General features: G+C 41.9%; 2 protein-coding genes across 3 annotated transcripts in view; both read left to right on the top strand.

Moving 5' to 3' along the window:
• The first annotated feature begins 2,934 nt into the window (after window positions 1-2,934).
• Window positions 2,935-13,352, top strand: hepacam2 (HEPACAM family member 2). Its single transcript, XM_035621274.2, has 9 exons — window positions 2,935-3,088; window positions 6,047-6,406; window positions 6,497-6,784; window positions 9,312-9,611; window positions 10,543-10,668; window positions 11,957-11,978; window positions 12,077-12,111; window positions 12,261-12,334; window positions 12,448-13,352. The coding sequence occupies exons 1-9, from the start codon at window positions 3,031-3,033 to the stop codon at window positions 12,556-12,558; spliced, it is 1,374 nt and encodes a 457-aa protein (XP_035477167.2). The 5' UTR covers window positions 2,935-3,030; the 3' UTR covers window positions 12,559-13,352.
• Window positions 13,353-15,435: 2,083 nt separating this feature from the next.
• Window positions 15,436-22,178, top strand: part of vps50 (VPS50 EARP/GARPII complex subunit) — a 100,850-nt gene continuing 94,107 nt past the window's right edge. For both annotated transcript variants that reach the window (XM_035620587.2, XM_035620586.2), the window contains exons 1-2: window positions 15,436-15,601; window positions 16,106-16,174. In XM_035620587.2, the coding sequence (XP_035476480.1) occupies window positions 15,569-15,601; window positions 16,106-16,174 (102 nt within the window). In that variant the 5' untranslated portion in view covers window positions 15,436-15,568. The remainder of the gene's footprint in view (window positions 15,602-16,105; window positions 16,175-22,178) is intronic.

Below are 22,178 nucleotides of genomic sequence, written 5' to 3'. Positions count from 1 at the left end.
TGTGTGTGTGTGTGCATGTCTGTGGGTGTGTCAATCAGCTGCTGGGTCCTGGTTTTGGAGGGACGGTCCAAAAAAGGCCGCACCAGGCCATACCATACTGTACCATAACTCAGTGGATTCACTGTGCAAAGGCAGACCAGACCACATCAGTGAAAGACATGTTGATATCCGGAAGCTCCCACTGATTGTCTCATTCATGACAATGTAAGAGGAAGACCACGGAGGGGAACCAGGATCAAGGATTACAAAGTTTCTGTGTGAAATCTTTCTGTCACGGCTGAACATCCATACTGTCGTCCAGGAAATTCAAGAAATGAGATGTGGCCTGGTCCAATATTATCTTGACCCTAGTTCAAAGGTGGAAGTGCATTTCCTCCACGTCCCTCACCAGGCAGTGTGTGTGCGTGTGTGTGTGTGTGTGTGTGTGCGTGTGTGTGTGTGTGTGTGCGTGTGTGTGTGTGTGTGTGTGTGTGTGTGTGTGTGTCAGAAGTCAAAAGTTCAGGGTGTAAACCCTCACACCCCCACCCAGTAAAGCTTTTTGTTTCTCAATCTTCTTCTGTCTTATGCTGTTCCGTTTTGAATGAAAACGCACAGCATTTCACATGATCGGCTGTGAGCTGTTGCTTTTGGTCAGTGCTTTTAAATGGAGCAATCCGACCTGGACTTATAAGAGAAAAATTCCTAAATCCCCATTAACCAACGCCATCACAGGGAAGGACATCAAAGCATGGTGATATAATATACTGTCTTGTCCAGTGATAACCGGTTATCGTCACCTTTCAAGCTCTCAAAAAAAAAATCTATTATTTACCCTGCTCAAGATGTAGGAGACTTTTTGTCAAGGAACACTGAATCCTTCAGCTAACATTCAAAATTAAAAAAGTTAAAAGCATGAATGGTTCTTTTTGTCTAAATCAAAACAAACAAATGAATAAATACATCCGTACACAAATAAATAAATAAATAAATGAATACATTATCTTTATTACTTTCCTCTATTTCCCATTGTCTTACATAACAAAAGACTGGATAGTTATACCTCCGCAGACTTTTAAAAAGCTATTCAAATGAGGCACAGGCAACCTGTGTAAGTGAGTGAGGAAAGTTCATTTGATATAGCACCGTTCACAGAGCGGGTCCCAAAGTGCTTTACAAGAATACAAAAGCATACAGTGATAAAAAAAAAAAAATTAACAAAGAAAGACACAGTCAATATGAAACTGTAAACTACACAGAGGCCAGTTTGAATAACACTGTTTCACTTTGTAAGGGGTCTCGTGCTTGGAAACAGAGCCACGGCACAGCAGACGCTGTCTAGTATGTGATGCACTGACCCCATCTAATGGCGAAGAAAGAACCTTGCAGGTTCCGTGGAGAAAGAAGAGTCATGAACTGAAGAGGGATCCAATGAACACGACCAGTGCACATATGCTTTTTAAGGATTTTTCTAATTTTGGAACCACAGCTAATAGCAACACAGTCCTATGTGAAGGGATCATTCATTTAGAAAAAGAATTAAAGAAGCAATTTATGCTTACATTTTTCATATGAGGACCAAACTTGTTTTCCAGAACCGGAACAGATGACTCGCTGTCAAATCCTCCAAATCCTCGTGGGTTCTGACCCACAAAACACTGTAGTGATGTGATTCACATTGAACGTTGTTCCTAGTTTTCTCAGTAAACGGGCCTCCCCGCGAAGAAGTGGCAGCAGAGAAAATAATCACTTTATTTAATGGTGCCATCACCAAACTAGGCACTCATTTACACAGCCTACAATGGCCTGATTCATTCACTCTGCAGTTCTAAGTTTCACCACATCCTTTCAGAGGACAACCATGCAGGGGGGAAGGAATATATATATATATATATATATATATATATATATATATATATATATATATATAGTTTGCACTGAGGGTACAGCGGGTGTTTTATTATCATGTGACTATTTGCGTGCGTTGTTTTCTGTATAGCAGAATGAGCAAAAAGTCAACATCAAGATTATCCCCAAAAAGTGTTTTAAATACATTTTTTTTTAAAAACGGATGCTGCCACTGCCCTCTGCCCATCATTCCATGGACTGGTGGTCTTGGTGGAGTCCATAGCAGACACAAACAAAGCCCCTCTTCTCCATGCGAAAAAGGGGAATTGTAAAATCTTCTCCGCAGATTTACGTCTAAGAGTAAAACACACACACAAAGGCGCGTTTGTCTGGGCGTTGGGAGACAAGAATCAAATGCAGATTTTTCACCCACAGTGTCTCCTTGGGGGCTGAAAAACAGTATTAAAAAAGGGCAGTCTGAGCGTCTGCATCTGAAAGGTCAATACCTGTCCGTGTCAGAACAACCTTCCTCACCCCAGTATCAGTCTCTTTGTCTTTCCCCCCCCCCTGTCACTTCTGAGCTCACAGAATCATCACCGACAGCATAACTGATTGCTCTCCCGTTTTGCCCCCTGAAAACCCCGCGTAACTTAACCAAACGGCGCGCCGTGAGCGGTTAAAAGCCCTTTGTCCGTCTGCTGATCCTTTGTTTCGCGGCCCGAGGGGACCGAAGCAGCAGACAGCTGGTGTATGATGATGTAAAGGAGCTGTTTCGACTATCCTTTTACAGTTTTATATTTAGGTCTCAGTTTCTCTTTGACAGAGTGAAACCTGCAGCCCTTAGGGGAAGCTCTCAGTGTGTGTGTGTGTGTGTGTGTGTGTGTGTGTGCAAGGGAGAGAGAGAGAGAAAGAGAGGGAGAGAGGGAGAGAGGGAGAGAGGACCACACAGTGCTATCTCTTTGCCAGGTGGACCTCTTCTTGATTCCTGGTGTCACGTGGGCGGGGCCTGGGTGCATGCTGGCAAAAGCTCGCTCCTCTTATTTCCCTGGCAAATGTTGTCACCACAACCAGTCATTATTTCTCTCCTCCTCCTCCTCCTCCTCCTCCTCCTCCTCCTCCTCCACTCCTGTCCTCTTTCCACCATCCCTCACTCCCTCCCTGCCTGCCCTGTCAGAAGTCTCACATATCCCTAGAGGATAAGATGCCATGGAGGCCCCGGGAGGAACGGCGCTCTACGTCTGCTCTTTCCTGCTCATCCTCACAGGTGAGCGTCGCGTTGCTGCCGTCGAGGCGTCGCGCGGGGACGCCGATGCTTGCGTTGCCAGTGTTGCGTTGCTGCAGCCACTGTGGTTGCTGTGTTTGCTCGGCTGGCAGGGTAAAACTCATGAGTGAGTTGAGGAAGTTCTTTTTCTTTTCTCCCCCCGCTGTGGTGCACACTGGCAATGTTCACTATAACCTCTGTCTTTGAAGACATTCAGGTCAGAGAAGCAGTAGTTAAAATCTGTTTTGGCAAGATTTAAAAACACAAAAATACATCCATTGGCATGAGAAATGCTTTTTTTTTTTTTAAACTCAAATTTGCCTTTTAGATATTGTAATATTTTGGGCAAGTTAAACTATGAGTTATTTACACTCCTCAGCCTCTTTCAATGCAAATGAGGAAAAAAAAAAAAAGTGCTCATTCGAGTCTGTCTTGGTTTGCTTTGCATGTCCTTTCCATAGTCATCACCGTGTGACTTTATAGACTTAGCCTTTTCGTCTATTTGTTTTTCCTTTTTCATGATGACGTACGGTCTGGGTCCGCGGAAAGGAGAAGTGACCCAGGCCACAGCTCTGTGACTCAGTGAATACAGATACACTGGTTTCATCTCACATGACCCTGATAAATCTAACAGGCAAGGTCCCTGAAACACGGACGCCCCCCCCCCCCCCTGCTTTTGATGTTTGTGTCGTCATCGACCTTCCATGCGGACCACCATTCGCCTTATCTGAAAAGGGGTCAGATGATGGTGGCGTTTGGATACGCACTGGGGGACTTTGTTTAGTATCCAAACAACTTGGATGTGTGTGAGGGTGATAAGAGGCAGGTGCTTGTGGCTCGCCACATGTAGTCGATACCGCACTGTGTGTGTGTGTGTGTGTGTGCGTGTGTGTGTGTGTGTGTGTGTGTGTGTGTGCCCTCTCACCTCAAAGACCATTGTCACTGTAGTCTTAATTGTTTGGGGACAACAGTGGAGGAGCGGGCTCGGCACACTCCTCCCCATTCTTTTTTTCCCTCCGGATCTCAGCTGTTGTAAACACAGGCACACTTCTACTAGTGACACACACACACACACACACACACACACACACACAGAAAAACTGGCCCGCAGGCCTGTCAGAGTGGAGCGTGCCATGAGGGCGTCTGTGCTCAATGCATTAGAGAGAGAGAGAGAGAGAGAGAGAGATCCCCAGCCCCCCATCTAAGGATTCAGTTATTTCTTATCATAAAGCAAATGAACATGTCATTCACTTCCATTTCCCCTGCCACTTCTCATAATGCCGAAACGGAACAAGATCAGCCACACGGTCAGAAGTGAGACAAAAGTGACACAAGAGCGACGGGGAAGTTTAAAAGAGATAACTGGGAACCAAAAGCGCAAGGCTTTGGTGAGTTTGTTTCACAGTGGCGCTGCCTACTCACATGCTGCTCACTCTTAAACTTGAAAAATGATTTGAGCGTCTGATATTCCGTCCAAATGACAGAGCTCAAATAAAATATCAACGATGCTTGCATTAAAAAATGCATGAGAAAGGTATTTTGGCGGTGGACGCAAAAATGGCGACAGGCTGGCCAATCTCATTTATTTTTTTTCAATGCACTCTGGGGGGAAAGAAGTACGAGACACGTTATTATTTGTTTCTTTTGTTTTCCAGCCGGTAACCAGTGAACAAACTGCCCTGGCAACCAGCCAGGTCTTAAAAACAGACAGCAAGGTGCAATAGATCAGCGTTCTGTGGCAACTTCAGAGGCCCGGTGTTTGTTTTGTGACGATTTTGGGATCAGAGACACAGGCCTCATCTTGCCTGACAACAATCACACTCTGTAGGGAACTGGGTCAATATTAACTCTCTACAGTTTCAGGATTTGGACAATCGGACGACTAGGATATGCACCAGTTTGTACGATTACGCAGTCAAAACAGATCTGGATTCATCTTTGAAATCGTCACTACCTCTCCATCCTATCACTAGCACAATGTTTTTTTCCTTCTTCCGATATGAGTATAATGTTTCTAGAGGTATAAGTTTTAGTTTGTAGAAAGGTTTTCTCAAATCCCTTTAATTGGACTACATCTTCGTCTGCAGTGACAAACGAAGAGGATCATATCATGCAACAACAATGCAAGTCTGTGATATTCAATCAATACAAATTACCAATAATAAATTCATCGATGCAGAATGTGATGTATATTGCCACTTATGTTATTTGTTATGAAAGTGTCTTGTCAAATGCCCCCCAAATGTCAACCAGATTTGCAGTCGGTCCTACTCTGTGAAAACAACTGACCAGACTCTGCCCAGCACCTAATCACGGTCGATGGACCGTTTAGCAGCTGAAGAGACCAATATTTTCCTCAGTTGGTAGAGACCAAAAACAGAGTGAATATTGAACTTAGTTTTGCACGTTGCCTAAAAACTCAAAACGAACAGTAACGTGGCTCCCTATCTTTTGCCTTTTGAGTCGGTGTTGTGAGTAAAGCTCTGCCCTCAAGTTTGCAAAAGTGGTTTAAATTGTAGGTTTAAGTAGTCCTTGTTCACAATAACTACAAAAAGGACTTTTATTTTTTCTGCAAATTTAAATATAAAACAATATGATAAATAAATATTTCCCATTATCACTGAAACTGAATGTGGGTCACCCTGTCCGAAAGTGCTGTTAGCCCCCTAAAATAATTCCTCATTATAGTTTTTTCCCCCAGAAACATTAAAATCACGATTAATCCAACATAAGAGGGAAGGTTGATAGGTTTCTTAATTCTGGGTACTGGTATCAATATCAAGTACCACATGGTTATGGATCTCAGGGATAAAGGGAACAGAAACACTCCATTTGTATCTAACAGACATGCTGAATATGAAACATGTTCATGAAAAAAGGCCTACTGCCTACTACCCCACGACAATTGTGTAATGGCTCTTTCTTTCCCTCCCCCTCATCTCATCTTCTCCATCACCACAGAGGTCTGCTCTGATTTCATCTACGTCCCTTCGTTAGTCCATCATGGCATCGAAGGGAAGCCCCTGCTTCTGTCTGTGGAGACTCGCTTTCCGTTGGACAACGCTGAGATCCAGGGCACTTGGTCCCACACCAGGCCGAGTGGCACCAGGACCACGTTGGTGACGTTCACCAAAGACTCTACAATCACTGACATGATGTATCGCAACCACCTCCTCTTCAAGGAACCCAATGCCTCTTTGCTAATCCAGAAATTAGACCCGGGCGATGAAGGGGATTATCATCTGAGTCTTAACATAGAGTTTCACAACAAGACAGGACGGGTTATCAAGGAGGAGAGAACAGTGCATGTGACAGTGGATGGTGAGTGTTTTAAATGTCCCTCACATGTGATCTGTCCTGTCATGATTACCTTTCTGATGGCATTTATTACAACATTACTCCCCCCCTCAGTCCCTGTGTCCAGTCCAGTCATTGAGAAGAACCCAAACTATGCAGTTGTTGAGGACAAGGCCAACGTGACCTGGACCTGCTCTGTTGAGAGAGGAACAAGGGTTGTGTTCCAGTGGCTGAGGGACAACATCCCGTTGAGCCCCAGTGGCCGATGCCACTTCTCCCGAGACAACTCCACATTGTTGATAAGTCCTGTGAGGAAAGAGGACAAGGGAATTTATCACTGTGTGGCCAGCAACCCGGTGAGCCACGGTCGACACAGCAGGGGCCTGGAGCTCAATGTTTACTGTGAGTAGATATATTCCTCAGTATTCTCCTTCCACCTCCGCTTCTCCTTCTAAAACAGGTGTTTTATAGAGTAAGGTGCAGGCAGAGCCTGATTGATGTGTCGATTGGTCGATGAACATCGGCCAATATGAGCCTTTCACAGACATATTGGGATTTTGGCGTTTATGTTTGCTGATTTGCACCCATATGAAAAGTTAAAGCAGAAAAGATTTAAAAACGTGATCTTAAGTTATGTTGTTTTAGTTTCAATACATTGTTCCTTTTTGTTTTTACTCATTGTTATTGATAATTAAGTTTGTGATTAAACTGTATATTATCAAACCTCAATTACATTTCTTTGTCTTGAGGGTTTGATAATGACATCTTAGGATCAATCAATTATATTTATAACATATATTTATGTCAGCCAATATATCAGTATTGAAATGTTTTACTCTTTGATACTGATATCAGCCCCCAAGAATCCATATCGCTGCGGCTCTACAATAGAGGTCAGCAATTGGAGAAAAGTGAAGTCTAGAATGCTCAGCTAATTGCTACTTGGATTAACCCAAGTGAATCGATCAGAAAAATGCTTACGAAGTCAACTATTTAGAGCAAGGAAGTCGGAGGAGTGATTGCTTTCACTCGCTTTTTAATTCGACACAAATGTTTCGACCAGGTCCGTCATCATTACAAGGTTATGATAACCCAGCCCTGAACTTTAGCTCCAATTGAATATCTTAACAATACACAGAATGCTCTTTTATGCTTTGGTCTACTTGAAGCACGAGGTTGTATGTACATTTCAGACCACAAACTGACAACTGGATAATATGTGGCTGTCAGGGGATCCATATTTGCATGGCGCAGCTTTGTCTCACAGAGCTCCTCTGTTCTTCCATAAAGGGAAACAAAGATACACTGTAAACTTTCCTTGTTGTGTGAGTTTGAAGTTGAACCTCAGAGAAATCTATGCATCTTTTATCTTGAACTGGCGTTTCTTTATTGATGGGATATATAAGATATGTTGCATTTATCACTAGGACATGCCTTTAATCTTTTTAGTCAGTGTAATAAACCAGTGAGTGTGCAAGTATCAGGAGGTGGAACTGAGAACTCCCAATACATTTATTACTGTCATAATTTCTGTTTGCATAGACAAAGCATGTTACTGTTAGCATTCAGAAGCATCCTACAGCAAGTACGGATCCACCACTAACAGTTCAAGTACCTACTTTACATCAAATCATGCTCAGTTTCTGTCCCAGTCCGTCTTTAGTAATGTTGATGTACAACTGAAAATTTGTTATTAATTTTCTAAACATATATTTCCAGTTTTAAATACATGAAATTTATGTTGAAGTTCTTGGGCAGATTTACTTGGTACTTATGAAGAAGCCTATCTTAAAGGACTAAGAGTAAATTTCCTTTATAATTGCATTGTACACTTTAATAGAGGGACTAGAATGTTTTTCAACATCTGTAGTCTTATTCAGCCACTTGAAAGCAACCTACTTTTTTAAAACTCTATTTTATTTAGTGGAATTAAATGTGAAAAATGTTGTGGCCTTATTTTAGGGATCAGTCAAAAACCATCAATCCATCCATCCATCCATCGTCTACCGCTTTATTAATTTAAGGGTCGCGGGGGGCCTGGAACCAATCCCAGCTAACATTGGGCGAGAGGCGGGGTTCGCCCTGCACAGGTCGCCAGCCTATCACAGGGCCACATACAGAGACGGACAACCATTCACTCTCACATTCACAACTACAGTCAATTTAGAGTCTCCAATGAACCTAACCCCATTCTGCATGTCTCTGGACTGTGGGAGGAAGCCGGAGAACCTGGAGAGAAGACACGCATACACGGGGAGAACATGCAAACTCCACACAGAAAGGCCCTGGTTGGTTAGAACCGGGACTCAAACCCAAAACTTTCTTGCTGTGAGGCGAAAGTGCTAACCACTACACCACTGTGCAGCCCAAGTCAAAGACCCATTGAGAAAAATCCATTAATCCATGGGATTCTTCCGTTGTTGAGCTAGAGTATGAGTAAAAATCGGACACGTTTGGGGACGAACAGAGCACAAGAATCTTACTGACATTTAATGATGGCATCTTTACTCATTGATCATCTGGAGTATGCTGCACTGATAAAGAAATTATATGGAATCGCTATACAACGAACAACACAAATTCAGGCCTTGCAAAGGGGTGAAAACTCAACCCTCGTTAAAAATACTTTACACCCTGTTGGAAAAAAAATTATGAATTTATTTTCAGTTAACCTTAATGACATCTCCACCAGAGCTATTTGGTAGGTTCAGTGCCTTGTTCAAGGGCACTCTAACTCCAATTCAGGGGAGTACTAACCTGGGAACTTAGTGACTTCAGGAGGTCCCTTCTCTGACCTTTAGCCCACTGCTGTCCCATTATGAATTAGAATGAGATAGTAACAATTATGTATAGTAAAGCACCATCCTAGCAACAAACTGTCATGTTTCTTGGAATTCACTTTCTACCCCCAACCCCCCAACCCCTGCAGATGGCCCCTACAATCTGGAGGTGAACTCGGGCCAGGGCCTGCGGACAGGGGAGGTGTTTACCATCAACCCAGGGGAGCTGGCTTTCTTCGAATGCCAGGCTGATTCCAATCCACCCAACAGCTACGTGTGGATCTCCAAGAGCCGCAATTCCACCCAGGTCATCACCAAGGGCCCGCGGCTGGAGGTGAAGTCCTACAGATTGGCCCAGGCCGAGGAGTACCTGTGCCGCGCCTTCAACAACGTGACGCAGAAGCAGGACGAGGCCCAGTTCACGCTGGTGGTGGCCAGTTTAGGAACAGGTGGGTTGAGGGTGGAACATGGCAGGAGGGTGCAGGGCGTGGGTAGGTAATGGGAATCCTCCGAGATAAACACTGTGCAAACAGTGTGTCGTGCCAAAAGCAGGAGAGGTTGATGAGCTATGACAGATGGATCTGGACAACGACAAGCCATCTTTGGGAACAGCTAGGTAGATGCAATATTGTATTAAAGGCCGTATGCGCATAACAGGTGAGACCAGTTATTGGTATAGCGTGAAATTTACAAATGCTTGTTTTATTCCTGTTGCTAGGTTCCAGCACCTGCAGCATGTATTTAAGTTCAGTGACTGGGAAAGTAAACAGAGGCTGACAGCTGTTGTATTTGTTGACTACGTTTTATAGCATGTAGAGTTTTCTGTGTGCCGAACGCGACGTTGATATGTTGTCGTGGTGATACTGAGAAAGGCCTTCTGATGGCTGCTGCTGATACCGGCCATGATTGAAGTGACTTCTGTTTATTGAGTAAACAGAAAGTCATGACAGCATTCATTTTTATTGACATCATAGAATCACTTATGACCCCTTGCCGAGGAAATATCTGATGACCGACCTTTTAATAAGACCGGGAGTCCTCGGCCATCTCAGCTGCTTTGTGACCAGGCTAACGGGCACCAAGTGACTATAGAATGCTGATCTTAATCGATATAATATTTCCCAGGTTCTCCCGGTATATTTTTTAGTTTTATCTGTTAGATTGCTGATGTTGGCTAATTAGCACTTTACAACTAAACAGCTGAGTTTGATGGAAATGTCCTGTAGATTCGGTCAAAATATTGGACAAATTGAAACTTTGACCTGATAATTACACTGGGAGAGAAGTCAGGGAATCCCCCAACCTATTCGAACTTGTCCACTCACTGCGAGCTTGGCTAAAGAGAGTGTTCACATTTGTGTCCTGTGTGTATGTGTACAGGGAAAGAGAAGCACACCCAGGAGGGCAGCGCTGTATCTCCGCTGGCCGCCATCACCGTCTGCTCTTTGTTCATCATCGGCTGTATGCTGCTCTTCTTCCTTAGGAGAACCTGTCATCCGAAGAGAGGTAAGATAATGTCTTTTCTTCTGCTGCTTTCACCCCCACCACCAGCTCTGCCCTCTGTTTAACACGATCCATGCTTTAAAAATTGATGCCTAAATAGCTGTAATTTCAATATCATAGCTATTCAATCGTCACCTTTCCCGGGGGCAATCTCTAAATGTCCATCCTCAAAACTTGCCGATTGAGCCCTCACGGATTTCAGCCGTACGTACTGCGACAAATTCAGTCATCACATCAAGTCTGCAGGAGCAGGAGACTGCAAGGCTTGATAAGTCACTGATAGACAGGCATCGAGTTTCTTTCACTTGTTGCTGTTGAAATGTTTAAAGGAACTACAATTATGTGCACGCTGATCGCTGCAGCGTTTATTTCCTTTTGTTTCCTTTTTGGCTCCTTTGTTACAAACTGCGTGGATTTTTATAGGCTACTATGACCTACTACAAATGGTCATTGAGGTAGTATTTCGTTACCATGCTGTGGTTTATTATTATTACTGGCCTGTTACTGATCGACAAATGTAACGCCTTCATAAAGTAATTAACTACAATGTCACATCCATATTGGATGTGAAGTCTGGTGAAGTCTGCACCCATGCAAGCACAACCTGAAAGCCGGCAGAAAGTCCACTTGATGTCTGAACTGGACGGATTGGGAGTTTGGGCAGCACCTCAGCGCCCGGGCTGACTGCAAATGCAACTGCAAAGTCTACAAACATGTCACGGACATTTCATTTTCAGCCATAGTCTGAATCAATTGCAGATATAAGCCTGTCATTGGCCGCATGTGGAATGTTCCTTCCCTTTTGCCTCCATCCTAATTTAAATATCCCCATTTCTACAGGAAATAACAAAAACCTCTGTGCAGCAACCCACAATGTGAAAATGGAATATTTGAATATTCGGAGAGTGTAGTCAGGCAAAAATAATAAAGTCTTTTTTAATGACAGTGATCAAGTGTAAATGTGTCACCCCTGACTCTATTTGTAGGGACCCTGTCACTGCATCCCGGGTTTAGCCCCACCTAAAACAATTATGATTAGTTTAAAGAAATGCAGCAGGTTTTTTTTTTTTTTTTTACATTTAGCAGAATGATAACGGGTGAAGCCAGACCATTCTCCAGCACTGACACTCCATTGGTGGAGAACAGTCTGGCTATGCCAGGGTAATCTAAACGTAACCAGGGCAAGGTGACTACTTCATTTGAGTAAGTCAAGGTAATTTTTTAAATTAAAAAAGTAATTTCTGTATTTGTGAATAATTCTATCCTTCTGTCTTTCTCTCCATTCCAACAGTGCTTATGAGCATTTACAACAGGTGAGAGCCTTGAATTTGAAATGAATACAGACACTCTTCACGGTGCCTTTATTCTACGTACGTTTTACTTATCTGTGCTATTTGTCTCTTTTCGCCAGACCGCTGTCAGAGCAGAAAAGACCTCATCGTTCAGGTAAGCAGGGTATTTCATTGATTCCTGGATTGAATCTTGGTTTCATGGCATCATTGCCTTCATCGTGTCACTGTAAAGTTTGACAGTTGAATACACCCTGTTATTGTGACCAAACCGTTGCTCTGATATTAACACTTGTGTATCAACAGGTCATGAGGATGCAACAGAAGACTTTGGCATCTATGAGTTTGTCTCCATACCTGGGAAACTTGAGTCTGCACAGGTATTAAACACGTTGTACATTGATGAACAGCTGATTTTAAAGGGGGAGCTGCAAACCTCATTTTGTCTGAATGCACTTCCAGTTTCTAATTTTCCTACACAACTGTCCTCCAGGTGTCATGCAGATCTCTGGCCCGCCTCGAGTCAGTTCAGGATATGCACACCACCATTTACGATGTGATCAGACATGTACCTGAAACCCCCAGTCACAGTTTGTTGGAGTAACTTCCAGCCGGAGAGTCGAAATGTAACTTACAGTCATTTCACTTCAAGACTTTGGTGTTGCTGTATTTCATTAAGTCTCTGTTATCAAAGACTGACACACTGGTTCTGGTGGCCCACTTGTTTGCACAAGGGATGAAGGAAATTATGGTGAGTACACAACCTGATCGTGCACTGTTTTTGTCCAGAGTTTGGGACGGATGTTCAACGACCTTTTTGTTATTGTGAAATGAAAATGTACGTACGAATGGCTTATTATGTATGTGAAAGAATAACTGATGTTGAAATTGTCAAGCTTTTACCATTCAATTTTTAACATATTATTTAACCAGGCTGATTAGTAGTAACCATCTTTATATTATTTTGAAGATCTTGTAAGTTAACATACAAGGTACTTAAACTCCCATATCTCGATTACTATTAAAAAAACATGTTCATTTTTAAATATTAGAGTTTGTTTTTGCTAAATTAATATCTTTCTAATTCCGCCCAAAAGAAAGTCTATTTTGTGAGACAAGTGTATAAGAAGTGTTATAATGAATGGATTTTCTTGTATTAAATATATTTAGGTAAATGTACTGTATATATTGTACATGGACTACGCTGCAGATTCTTTATATTATTCTATATCTATGTTTTTGCTTAAATCTATTTATTCCTATAGAAACTTTGGACTCAATTTCATCAAATGTAGCATTTTTCAACATGGACTCAATGAAATGCTAATTCTTAAATTATTGTACAGTTTGCATTCACAAGTTTGTTTTGTATTTTATTAAAGCTATAACTGTTTACTATTCTGGCTCATTTTGTTGCCTACAGTAGAATTTATGTATGTTTTTTCATTGGATGGCAATTGGCAGTCAAGGCTTAAAATGAACATTCGCTCTGTCACAGATTCTAGCACAGAAAATAGGAATTGAAGCCAGAAAAGGTGTCAGTTGTTCTGCCACTTCTCAGTCAGTCTTTGTTCCATGTCCTGGCTGTGATCTCTCCTTATTCTCACAAGTGTACAAGTTGTACTTGTTGTCTGGGAATGTTTCGCTCAGCCTGGACATACTGGTTGCTGTGTACCTGGCAAGATCTGGAGACAGCCAGCAACAGACGGATGGTTCAGCATGTGGCCGAGTGCCCTCCACCTGCTCCTGCAGTCTCCTTGTCACGAGTCGATAAAATCGTGTGTTTGTGTGTGTGTGTGTGTGTGTGTGTGTGAAAGAGGTAGAAGGAGGAGGAAAGCAAGAGATGAAGACAAGCATGGAGAGAATGTTTTGTTAAGAAAATAGGGGTCAGAATTTAGCTGTTGTCTCACCTTGAACAGTGGGTCACTCAAAGGCAGCAGTCTGCTCTCTATTACCAGAGCATTCAGTTGCCCCCATTATCTCAAACTCATGCTTAATGCTTCAATTAAAAAAAAGAAAGAAATCTGTATTCAAAAAGTCTTTATGATGTGTTTTGCTTTCTGTTTTGATGGTCTTTCACAGATAAATTAAACTGTCAAAATTGTGACATACTCAATTTTGAGTATGTCACAATATTGCAAATATACGTCAACCTTGATAAATTATGACACTGGTATGTTTTTACTTGTTTACAGTTTAAGGAAATTCGATTGTCTTGATCTGACCCTCATAATGAGCAATAAATTGTTGCTTATAACGATGCTCCCCAGCTTCTCCACAAGCAGTTTATTGAATCTAGCTCTAATTATAGCTTATGAACTGACCAAGTGGGTGCTCTGTGTCTCTGTGGAGGCATCTCCGGGTAGTGGCTGCCATCTGTTCCGTCTCAGTGTATGTTTTAAGGGAGAGGCTCTGCACTGTAGATGACTGCCTAACAAACAGCAGTGGAGTAAATTCACCTAAGGAGAGTGACCTCACCTTCATTTGACTTGGAAATAGCCTGAGGCATTTTTAACCAGGAACTAGATCTCACAGCTCCTGCTGTCTGCTGCATGCCGCCTGCTTTTACCCGAGCGCTGCTCAAAATAACACCTTGGGGAGCAATTAGAGAGCAGGTTGAATGGCTCTGTGTTTTTTTCCACATCATTTTGTAATTATTTGGAACAGTTTACAATGCAGAGTCAGTTCTGTTTGCTTGGCAGACACGGAGCGACATGGCAGCGAGTGGAGGATGGCATGACATGGTGACATGAACACTTTTGGTCATGAAAGGAATTGTGGTATGCTAAACAGTGCAACACAAAATAACATAACGTAGGTATGCATAGTGGCATTAGCGATAGAGGATGTACTCGTGGAAGTAGCAATACCACAATCTTAAAGTACTCCATCAAAAGTAAAAGTGCCACATTCACAATATTAAAAGAAGGATTCGGTGGTATGATTTGCCCATTTGAATTAATTAATGCAATGTTGGAAATTCTATACTATAATCATGAATCATGTTTTATATAAGTATGCAATATGTTTTCATAATACAGTAATTGACTAAATCAACTTAGTTACATTCCACCACTGGATATATATGGGAAATTATATGGATCTATGTAATAAGACACAAAATTGGGAGAAAGAGAGGGTTATTATTACTGTAATAACCACAGTATAAAGGTATCATCTAATATCCAACTCTACTCTATTTCTATTCTGTGATGTCAAATTACCGCCATCCAGTGGGGTACTGTAGCAATACATGTATTACACTGTTAATGTTTTACACCACTTTTAAATGTTTTTTGTCTCTTTTTAACAATTTTTTTTTCAACCACAAGTAACAACATGGAATTTAATTGAATGCAAAAAAAGAAGCCCATATTTCCACCTTGGATATTCTGAGTGTTGAGGTCACAAGCAGGCCTCACAATAAGAAAAACAAAAAAACTACATTTCCCAGGATGCTTTGGGCTCCTCTGCCGTCCCTGCCGTGACAGTCACGTGACAGTCGACTATGGCTCCGCTCTCGTAGTGATGGAGGCGCATCGCTAGCAACAAAACAAAACAAAACAGAGACTTTTGTTCGTTCACTCGTCCACGGACTCAAGTTTGGATTTACGATGCAGAAGATCAAGTCTCTCATGGCCCGGCAGGTGAGCTGAGCAGAGCAGCCGAAACACAGGCCGGGCTGCTGGCCGCTTGTCACTCGACAGCCGCGAGCTAGCTAGCTAGCTAAGCTAACCGGCTAATTTGACAGCTCGTCGTGCGGCTCACGTTTTGACAGCCGCATGTCGAGCGACCACGACACGGCTACGACCCGTTTACCTCCCTTTAAAGAGAAACACGTGTTCGTGAGCAGTCACACGCGCGTGGGGGGGGGGGGGGGGTCGAGAGTTCCCCGTCGCACGAGCACGGCAACAGGGCACAACAGTGCAAACTGGGCGGTTAGGGAAGTTGTCAGTTTGCACAGCAGTAATGTGAGACGGGAGCATGTCGCTGCCCGTCCCCTCCCACGGTCTGCTGCGTGCTGCTGCTGTGTGCTGATGAACAGCAAGCAGGAAGCAACAACAACAACAACAACAACACGAACACGTTAACATGATTGGATATTTTGGGGGCTTTAATTTGAATTGTAACAGTGAGTCTGATTTTGACAGGGCCTGAAGAGCCCCCAGGAGAGCATGGCAGACCTCAGTCCGGTGGAGAACCTCAGGATCCCCAGCAAGGTAAAACCTCATGACAAGTCTGAAACTGTTACTGTCATTTTTTTCCCCCTTGGATGTCTTTTGCACATATGCCTCACATCCTTTAAATTCGAGCTCTAGGCCTGTCACGATAATTACGTCATCGACTTATCGTACGATACATGAATATGAAATCAATCATTTCTATTGACCTCAATAATCGCCATTATGTCTACATGTGTGTTTGTTGACATGAGAATGAACATCAACAACAGCAAGTCTCGCTGCTTCCGTGTTTCTCATCTGTTCTCGTCGTATGATTAATCTTTTACTGGATTGGTCAATAAAATGTCAAGATATGGATTTTCTTCATACTTTTTCTAAAAGGCACCGTGTCTTCAACGTGCTTGTGCCTAAACTCAAGTCTTAACCCTGGATAACAATTCTCTGAGCAGCAACACACATCGTGTAGGATTCGCACCAACGACCAAGCTCACATGATTTAGTTTTAAAAAATGGTCTTAAAAGGACAATCATGTTGTTTATCGCAATAATTTCCAGGACAATATATCGCGCAACAAAAAGTAGTTATAGTGACAGGCCTATTGAGCTCTCTCCTTGTCCACATTACACCACAGGCGATGATGTGTTAGTAGATTGCTACCTGCCCCATTATTCTATTATCTGCATCATTGAGTAGCAAAATGTCAGAGTAGCTGTATGTAACAGTTTTTATTAAATTGCAGTCCCTTTATTCTTTTTCAATACACAGTGGAACTGAAAAAAATCCTCCCCTTTATAAATGTGCTTTTGAACGGTCATCCTATGCACGGCAGATTTATTTTGTACAGCAACCTTTTTTTAGGCGACTTCAGAATGCATATCATTCAAAGAAGTCCAACAAAGTCCAGTCAAACTCAGAGGCAGTTATGTCCTCAGTTAGAACTGAACCAGACTTAATCAGAATCAGAATCAGTTTTATTGCCAGGTAGGTAACAGATTACATACGAGGAATTTTTTGGGGTGTTATTAAGGTGCATGTAGCAGTCAACGGATATACACAGAATTAGAAAAATAATATATAATAAAATAAAGTAAAATAAGGTAAAATAAAATAAAATTCACACTATTTACAATAAATTTACAATAAATATCTGGGTCACAGATGGTTAAATGTGAGTGTGGTGGATTATGTTAATATAACGTGTAATGTAATGTAATTGACTAAGTTGTGTGTCTGCGCTTACCCCCACCATGCATTGTGTTACATTTTGAAGTGCTTCCTGAAGGTTGCATCAGTTGCATCCCGTCCCAGTGTTTAGAGACTGAGGGCTTTCATTTATATCACTTAAAGACACAGTTCACATCAATCCCAACACCAACTGTGTGAAACACGGCTCTGCCCTAACAGTACTTACTAACATTGTTTGCACGACAGCCTTCGAAAATGTAATCAGTCATGCTTAGTCACGGCAAGGATTCGTCATGACACACTTGCACAAGTTCAATTCGTCGAGAGCAGACAGAGCGAAACATCAACGTGGGTCTATGTAATGTGGAGTCCCTTTCTTACTCACACCTCTATGCACTGGTAGTTGCCGGCTTCACTTTGACTTTGCTTCGTAGTGATGACCTTCTTTTATGTGACTGTGCAGGGTGATTCAACCAGACGTTTAATGCCTCTCTTTCCAAAGACCTGTTTTTTTGCTGCTTGATGATGTTTTGTTGTCACTGTAATTTGGCCTGAACAACTTTCTGTTTGGCATTTTCTGCTTGTTCGCCATTTGAGCTTTTCTGGCCAGGTTTTAAAAAAATATTGCAAAAGAAAAGGAACAAAATAAGGAAATCCCTGTCTGTCAGTTTGTCTAAGGGAATTGCAAAAGATCAAGTTGAGAGAAGTTTGAAAAATATCTTCTTATGTTTTATTTCAACAGCCCAGTTGCCATGACAAAATAAAAAGACGGAGGAGTGTGTGATAAACACAGACACTCCTATATTACAATGTTTTTTTCCCCCCCTGTTAGGACTGGAGCTTGGTGTTATTCTGACAATGAACAGCAACTACAAGCTCATGGACGACAACGATGATGATATGATATAATTGCGAATAATTTGAGGTCGTTGAAAACAGTATGGCTTTGCTGTTTGCTGGCCTTGTTGTTGCAGAATTCTGCTCAGTGACACAGATTAGGCTCTGATAAGATAAGCAGCCATTCCCCTCCAAGTGTAATTAGAGTCTGAATGGAAGCAGATGGAAGTGCCTCTTTTCACAGGACGCATGTCTCCCCCGGCTTTGGGATTGATATCAGTCATTGTGGTCAAACTGGATATGCGGTAATCAAACACCCTTTTGTGTTTTGTTTTAACATCTAAAATATTCACCTTTGTTCGTTGTGGAAGTAAGGCCCCTTAAGAATGACTGTGCGTCTAAGTTTAGTTTATGCGACATGAGGCAGTAAGACGGAACAATTGGTTATATGCACTCACACTTACTGCTCTGGATCACCCATGTATTCCCTCTCCTGTTTGCACTGCAAACATCTGCTTATTGTGTGTTCAACCAAAACACAGGGCTTCTTATTTGATGATATTATGCTTTGACTTTATTTACTTTGCCGCGGGGCTTTTCAGCTTTCAGGAAAATGAGATTGGACCCACACAGGCTGGCCTTCGGTGGTACCTATAAAAAAAAGTAGGTGACCCCCAGTTTTGAATTAGCTGCATTTATGTACTGATTTGTCACAAAGTGTCGTCAGATCAGATCTTCATCTAGGTCACATTCATGATCGAACACAATCCATTTTAAATACAAAACACAAATCATTGTGTTGTTGTTGTCCATATTTAATAAAATATTCAGACACTCACAGTGTAGTATAAAGTATAAAAGTATGTCAACCCCTCCAATAATAACAAAAACATAAGCTAATTGGAGTCTGTCAATAAAAAATAGATTGGAGCTGTGGGTTAGAGCTACTTTGACTTGAAAAAAACCCCACTAAAACATTTTAACTTTGATTTTTCAAAGAAAGCATCTGCTTCTCAGAGATCTCAGAAGACTCAGAGTCAATAATTGTCGATTTGCCTCAGGCTAGAGGGGGTTCTAAAGTAATTTCAAAGAGTTTAGTTAGTCATCAATCCCCTGTTTAGACAAACTGTCTGTAATGATAATGATTTAGCTCTGTGACGACTCGTCCCAGAAGTGGGCATCCAGCTACAGTATGTGGACTCAGAGAGTGCAACACAGAATCCTCAATGACGTTCAAAACAACCCCAGAGTAATAACAACTAAAGGCTAAAGAATCACAGCAGCTGCTCAACATCTCTGTCCACGAGTCTTCCACGTGTAAATCATGCTGCGTGGCTGCACAGAGCACGGTGACCATGGCAAGACACCGTGGAGGACGCTGCTGCTTAATGTCAGGGCAAGTGTCAGCCAGCTGAAGCTCGATAGAAGTAGCGTGTGTTGTACTGTAACTGTACTACAGAATATCAGACAATGAAGATACACCTTGTTGAACCGAGGCTGTTGAATAACCTCAAGAGAGTTGTTAGACATCCCAAAAGAAAATGGCCGAGCTGAAGCAGTTGTGTTGGAAAAATGGTCCAAAATTCCTCCGCAACATTGTGAAGGTCTGATCGGCAGCTCCTGGAAGAGTTTGTGAAAGTTTGCATGATATTTAGTATCATAAAGGACACATCCCTCCCAGCTCACTGCCCTTTTCATTTTCTCCCCTCTCATGGTCTTTGATAAATTTTGAGTGGGTCTAATTTTTTTCTGGGCTTGTCTTCTCTATGTTCGGGTGAGCTCGCCAAGAAAAATAGTAGAGTATTTATTCCTGAATCTCGAAGTGTTAAATACGATAACTATATGATTACACTCGATTGTTTGGAAATAGCTTTAACACATTTTGCTTGTCTTTTCTTGTGACTTAGATGACGGTCAGATCACATTTTATGACAAGTTAAAGGTTCACATTGGAGCCTGGCCTAAATGAGCCTTTCATAGACATATAAGAATCTGTGTTTATGTTTGCCAATTATTCACCAGTATAAAAACTTTTATTTTACAGAATAAACAATGCAGAAAGATGTGCATTTATGTTTACATTTTACCTAAAAAAAACATACTTTTTCATAATTCAAGGTCTATATATTTGGTTGTATTTGTATCCATTATATATTTTTATATATAGCTATTTATTATAAAGTCCACGGTTAAACTGTAAAATATACTCCCTAATATCAGTATCTGCATCGGCCCCCATAAATCCATATCAGTTTGTCTTCCCACTTCTCACTCTTAGAGATGAACAGTCCTCTCAGTCAGCCACGACCGCTGCCTCTGGGGTCAACTCTTGTGTTGCAGAGGGAGACCGGGGCGGATGCATGTATTATTATGATGCTTAATATAATTCATAATGGCGGGAAACCATCTATGCGTTTCCAAGCAGCGTTGTCGCGATCCTGTCCTTTTTCATCCTTCAGGAGCTGACAGCAACATCTGGCTGACTGTTGGGGGGTAACTGATGCAGGGGATGAGTGATAAATGATGCTGTCAAGACTTGAGGGTTTTTTAGAGCGTCTGCATAATGAGTAAATGAAAAGTTACCAGCAGGCTATCTATAACAGGCCACGTGACCATGCGTTCGCCTTAAACTGAACAAGTGCACGAGCATTCTCTGGTGGTCATCAAAATCTGCAGGAAAAACTGTGCAACAGTGACTGTTCCTCCGGAGCAGTTTTTTTCACCGTCGATTCATCATTTGATTCCGTTCCTAATTAATATTTATGCCCTATATGACATCTTTAAACTATCTTTGTTATGGCAGGCAAACAACAAGCTGATGCTTTGCACCTTTTCAAGGTGTCTAGTTTGCTTTGTGCTGTTTAGACGTCTTTCAAATCCTCGACTGTCGGGCTGTGGTCTGACTCTAAGAACAAAAAGGTATGGTCGAGGCAGCTCATCCAACAGATGTGCCTGTTTGCTCTATTTGGGTAATTACAGAGGTTAATGAAATTCAGACGACTGGTGCAAAATGTTGAAGGCTCTTTTTGTTTTGATGTACTGTTGTTGCTGCTGAAGTAGAACATTTGATTGAGTTGCTTTCGCCGATCTTGGGCCGGGCTGTGTGTTCATAAAGAAGTCCGATTCTCGGCTTTAGCAACAGTTTACCCTCAGGGGAAATAAGTCTCCCCAAGAACATCTGATGCCCCCAGTTCACCTGCTGCTGTGTCGTAAATGTCCTCTACACATTTACATGTAAATCTGGGCAATGAGCCATGGACTTGAATTTTAATAAAAGTTTGTCTTTATCTGGTATCATTCCCAAGATTGAGATAAAAAAAGGTATTTTTCATGTCTCAGAAAAAAACCCTCATTTGCACCGAAACCTTTAAATAAATCACTGCATTGGAAGATTTTTTTAAACTCTTATTTTCCTTTATTTAGATAACTCCAAAAGGCTTTAAGCTATTTTTGACCACTTTGATATTTTTTCTCCTTTTGTTAATCTCCCTGGGTTGCTGAGAAGGCATAAGCTGCTTTGTGGGTCCACACTAAATCAAACAAACCAACCTTTCCAATCCTTTCTGTTCTAAGCCCCGTCCGAGTCAGTTTTCAGGATTTACTTCGTAGTTGCTCCGGTGCGTTATCTCACTGGATCGCTTCAACCCAGTGGAGCCTGTAATGGCTTCCATCATTCCCATCTTATGTTGTGTGCTAAAGCAGGGATCGAATCAACACAACTTCATATCCTTCGCACTTAACTGGAAGACAGTATGAAATTCACAAGTTAATCAACTGTTTTCCCACAGATTTTGTGGAATTCTGGCACAAGTAGAGCTAAAATGACTAGTTGACTGTCAAATGAGGTGATTGACAGCAAAATGATATCAATTGAGTCATTGTTTCAGTCTTTAAAAAAAATATCAAAAGTGGTTTGGTTCTGGCTTCTCTTTGTCATATACTAAGCAAATTGAATATATGTGGTCTAATTATTGACTGTCCAAACAAGCAGTTACATAAATGTTGTAATGTCTCTAA

This window comes from Scophthalmus maximus, chromosome 22 (assembly GCF_022379125.1).
Source record: "Scophthalmus maximus strain ysfricsl-2021 chromosome 22, ASM2237912v1, whole genome shotgun sequence".
Taxonomy (NCBI): domain Eukaryota; kingdom Metazoa; phylum Chordata; class Actinopteri; order Pleuronectiformes; family Scophthalmidae; genus Scophthalmus; species Scophthalmus maximus.
The sequence above is the reverse complement of the archived record's forward strand: the minus strand, read 5'-3'. Positions and strand labels throughout refer to the sequence as shown.

Bases quoted from the DNA above. Each gene is read 5' to 3' on its own strand.
- hepacam2 (XM_035621274.2), top strand. From the start codon at position 3,031: ATGGAGGCCCCGGGAGGAACGGCGCTCTACGTCTGCTCTTTCCTGCTC. The intron at 10,669-11,956 runs GTAAGATAATGT...CCATTCCAACAG, and splicing joins AACCTGTCATCCGAAGAGAG to TGCTTATGAGCATTTACAAC. The intron at 11,979-12,076 runs GTGAGAGCCTTG...TCTTTTCGCCAG, and splicing joins CTTATGAGCATTTACAACAG to ACCGCTGTCAGAGCAGAAAA.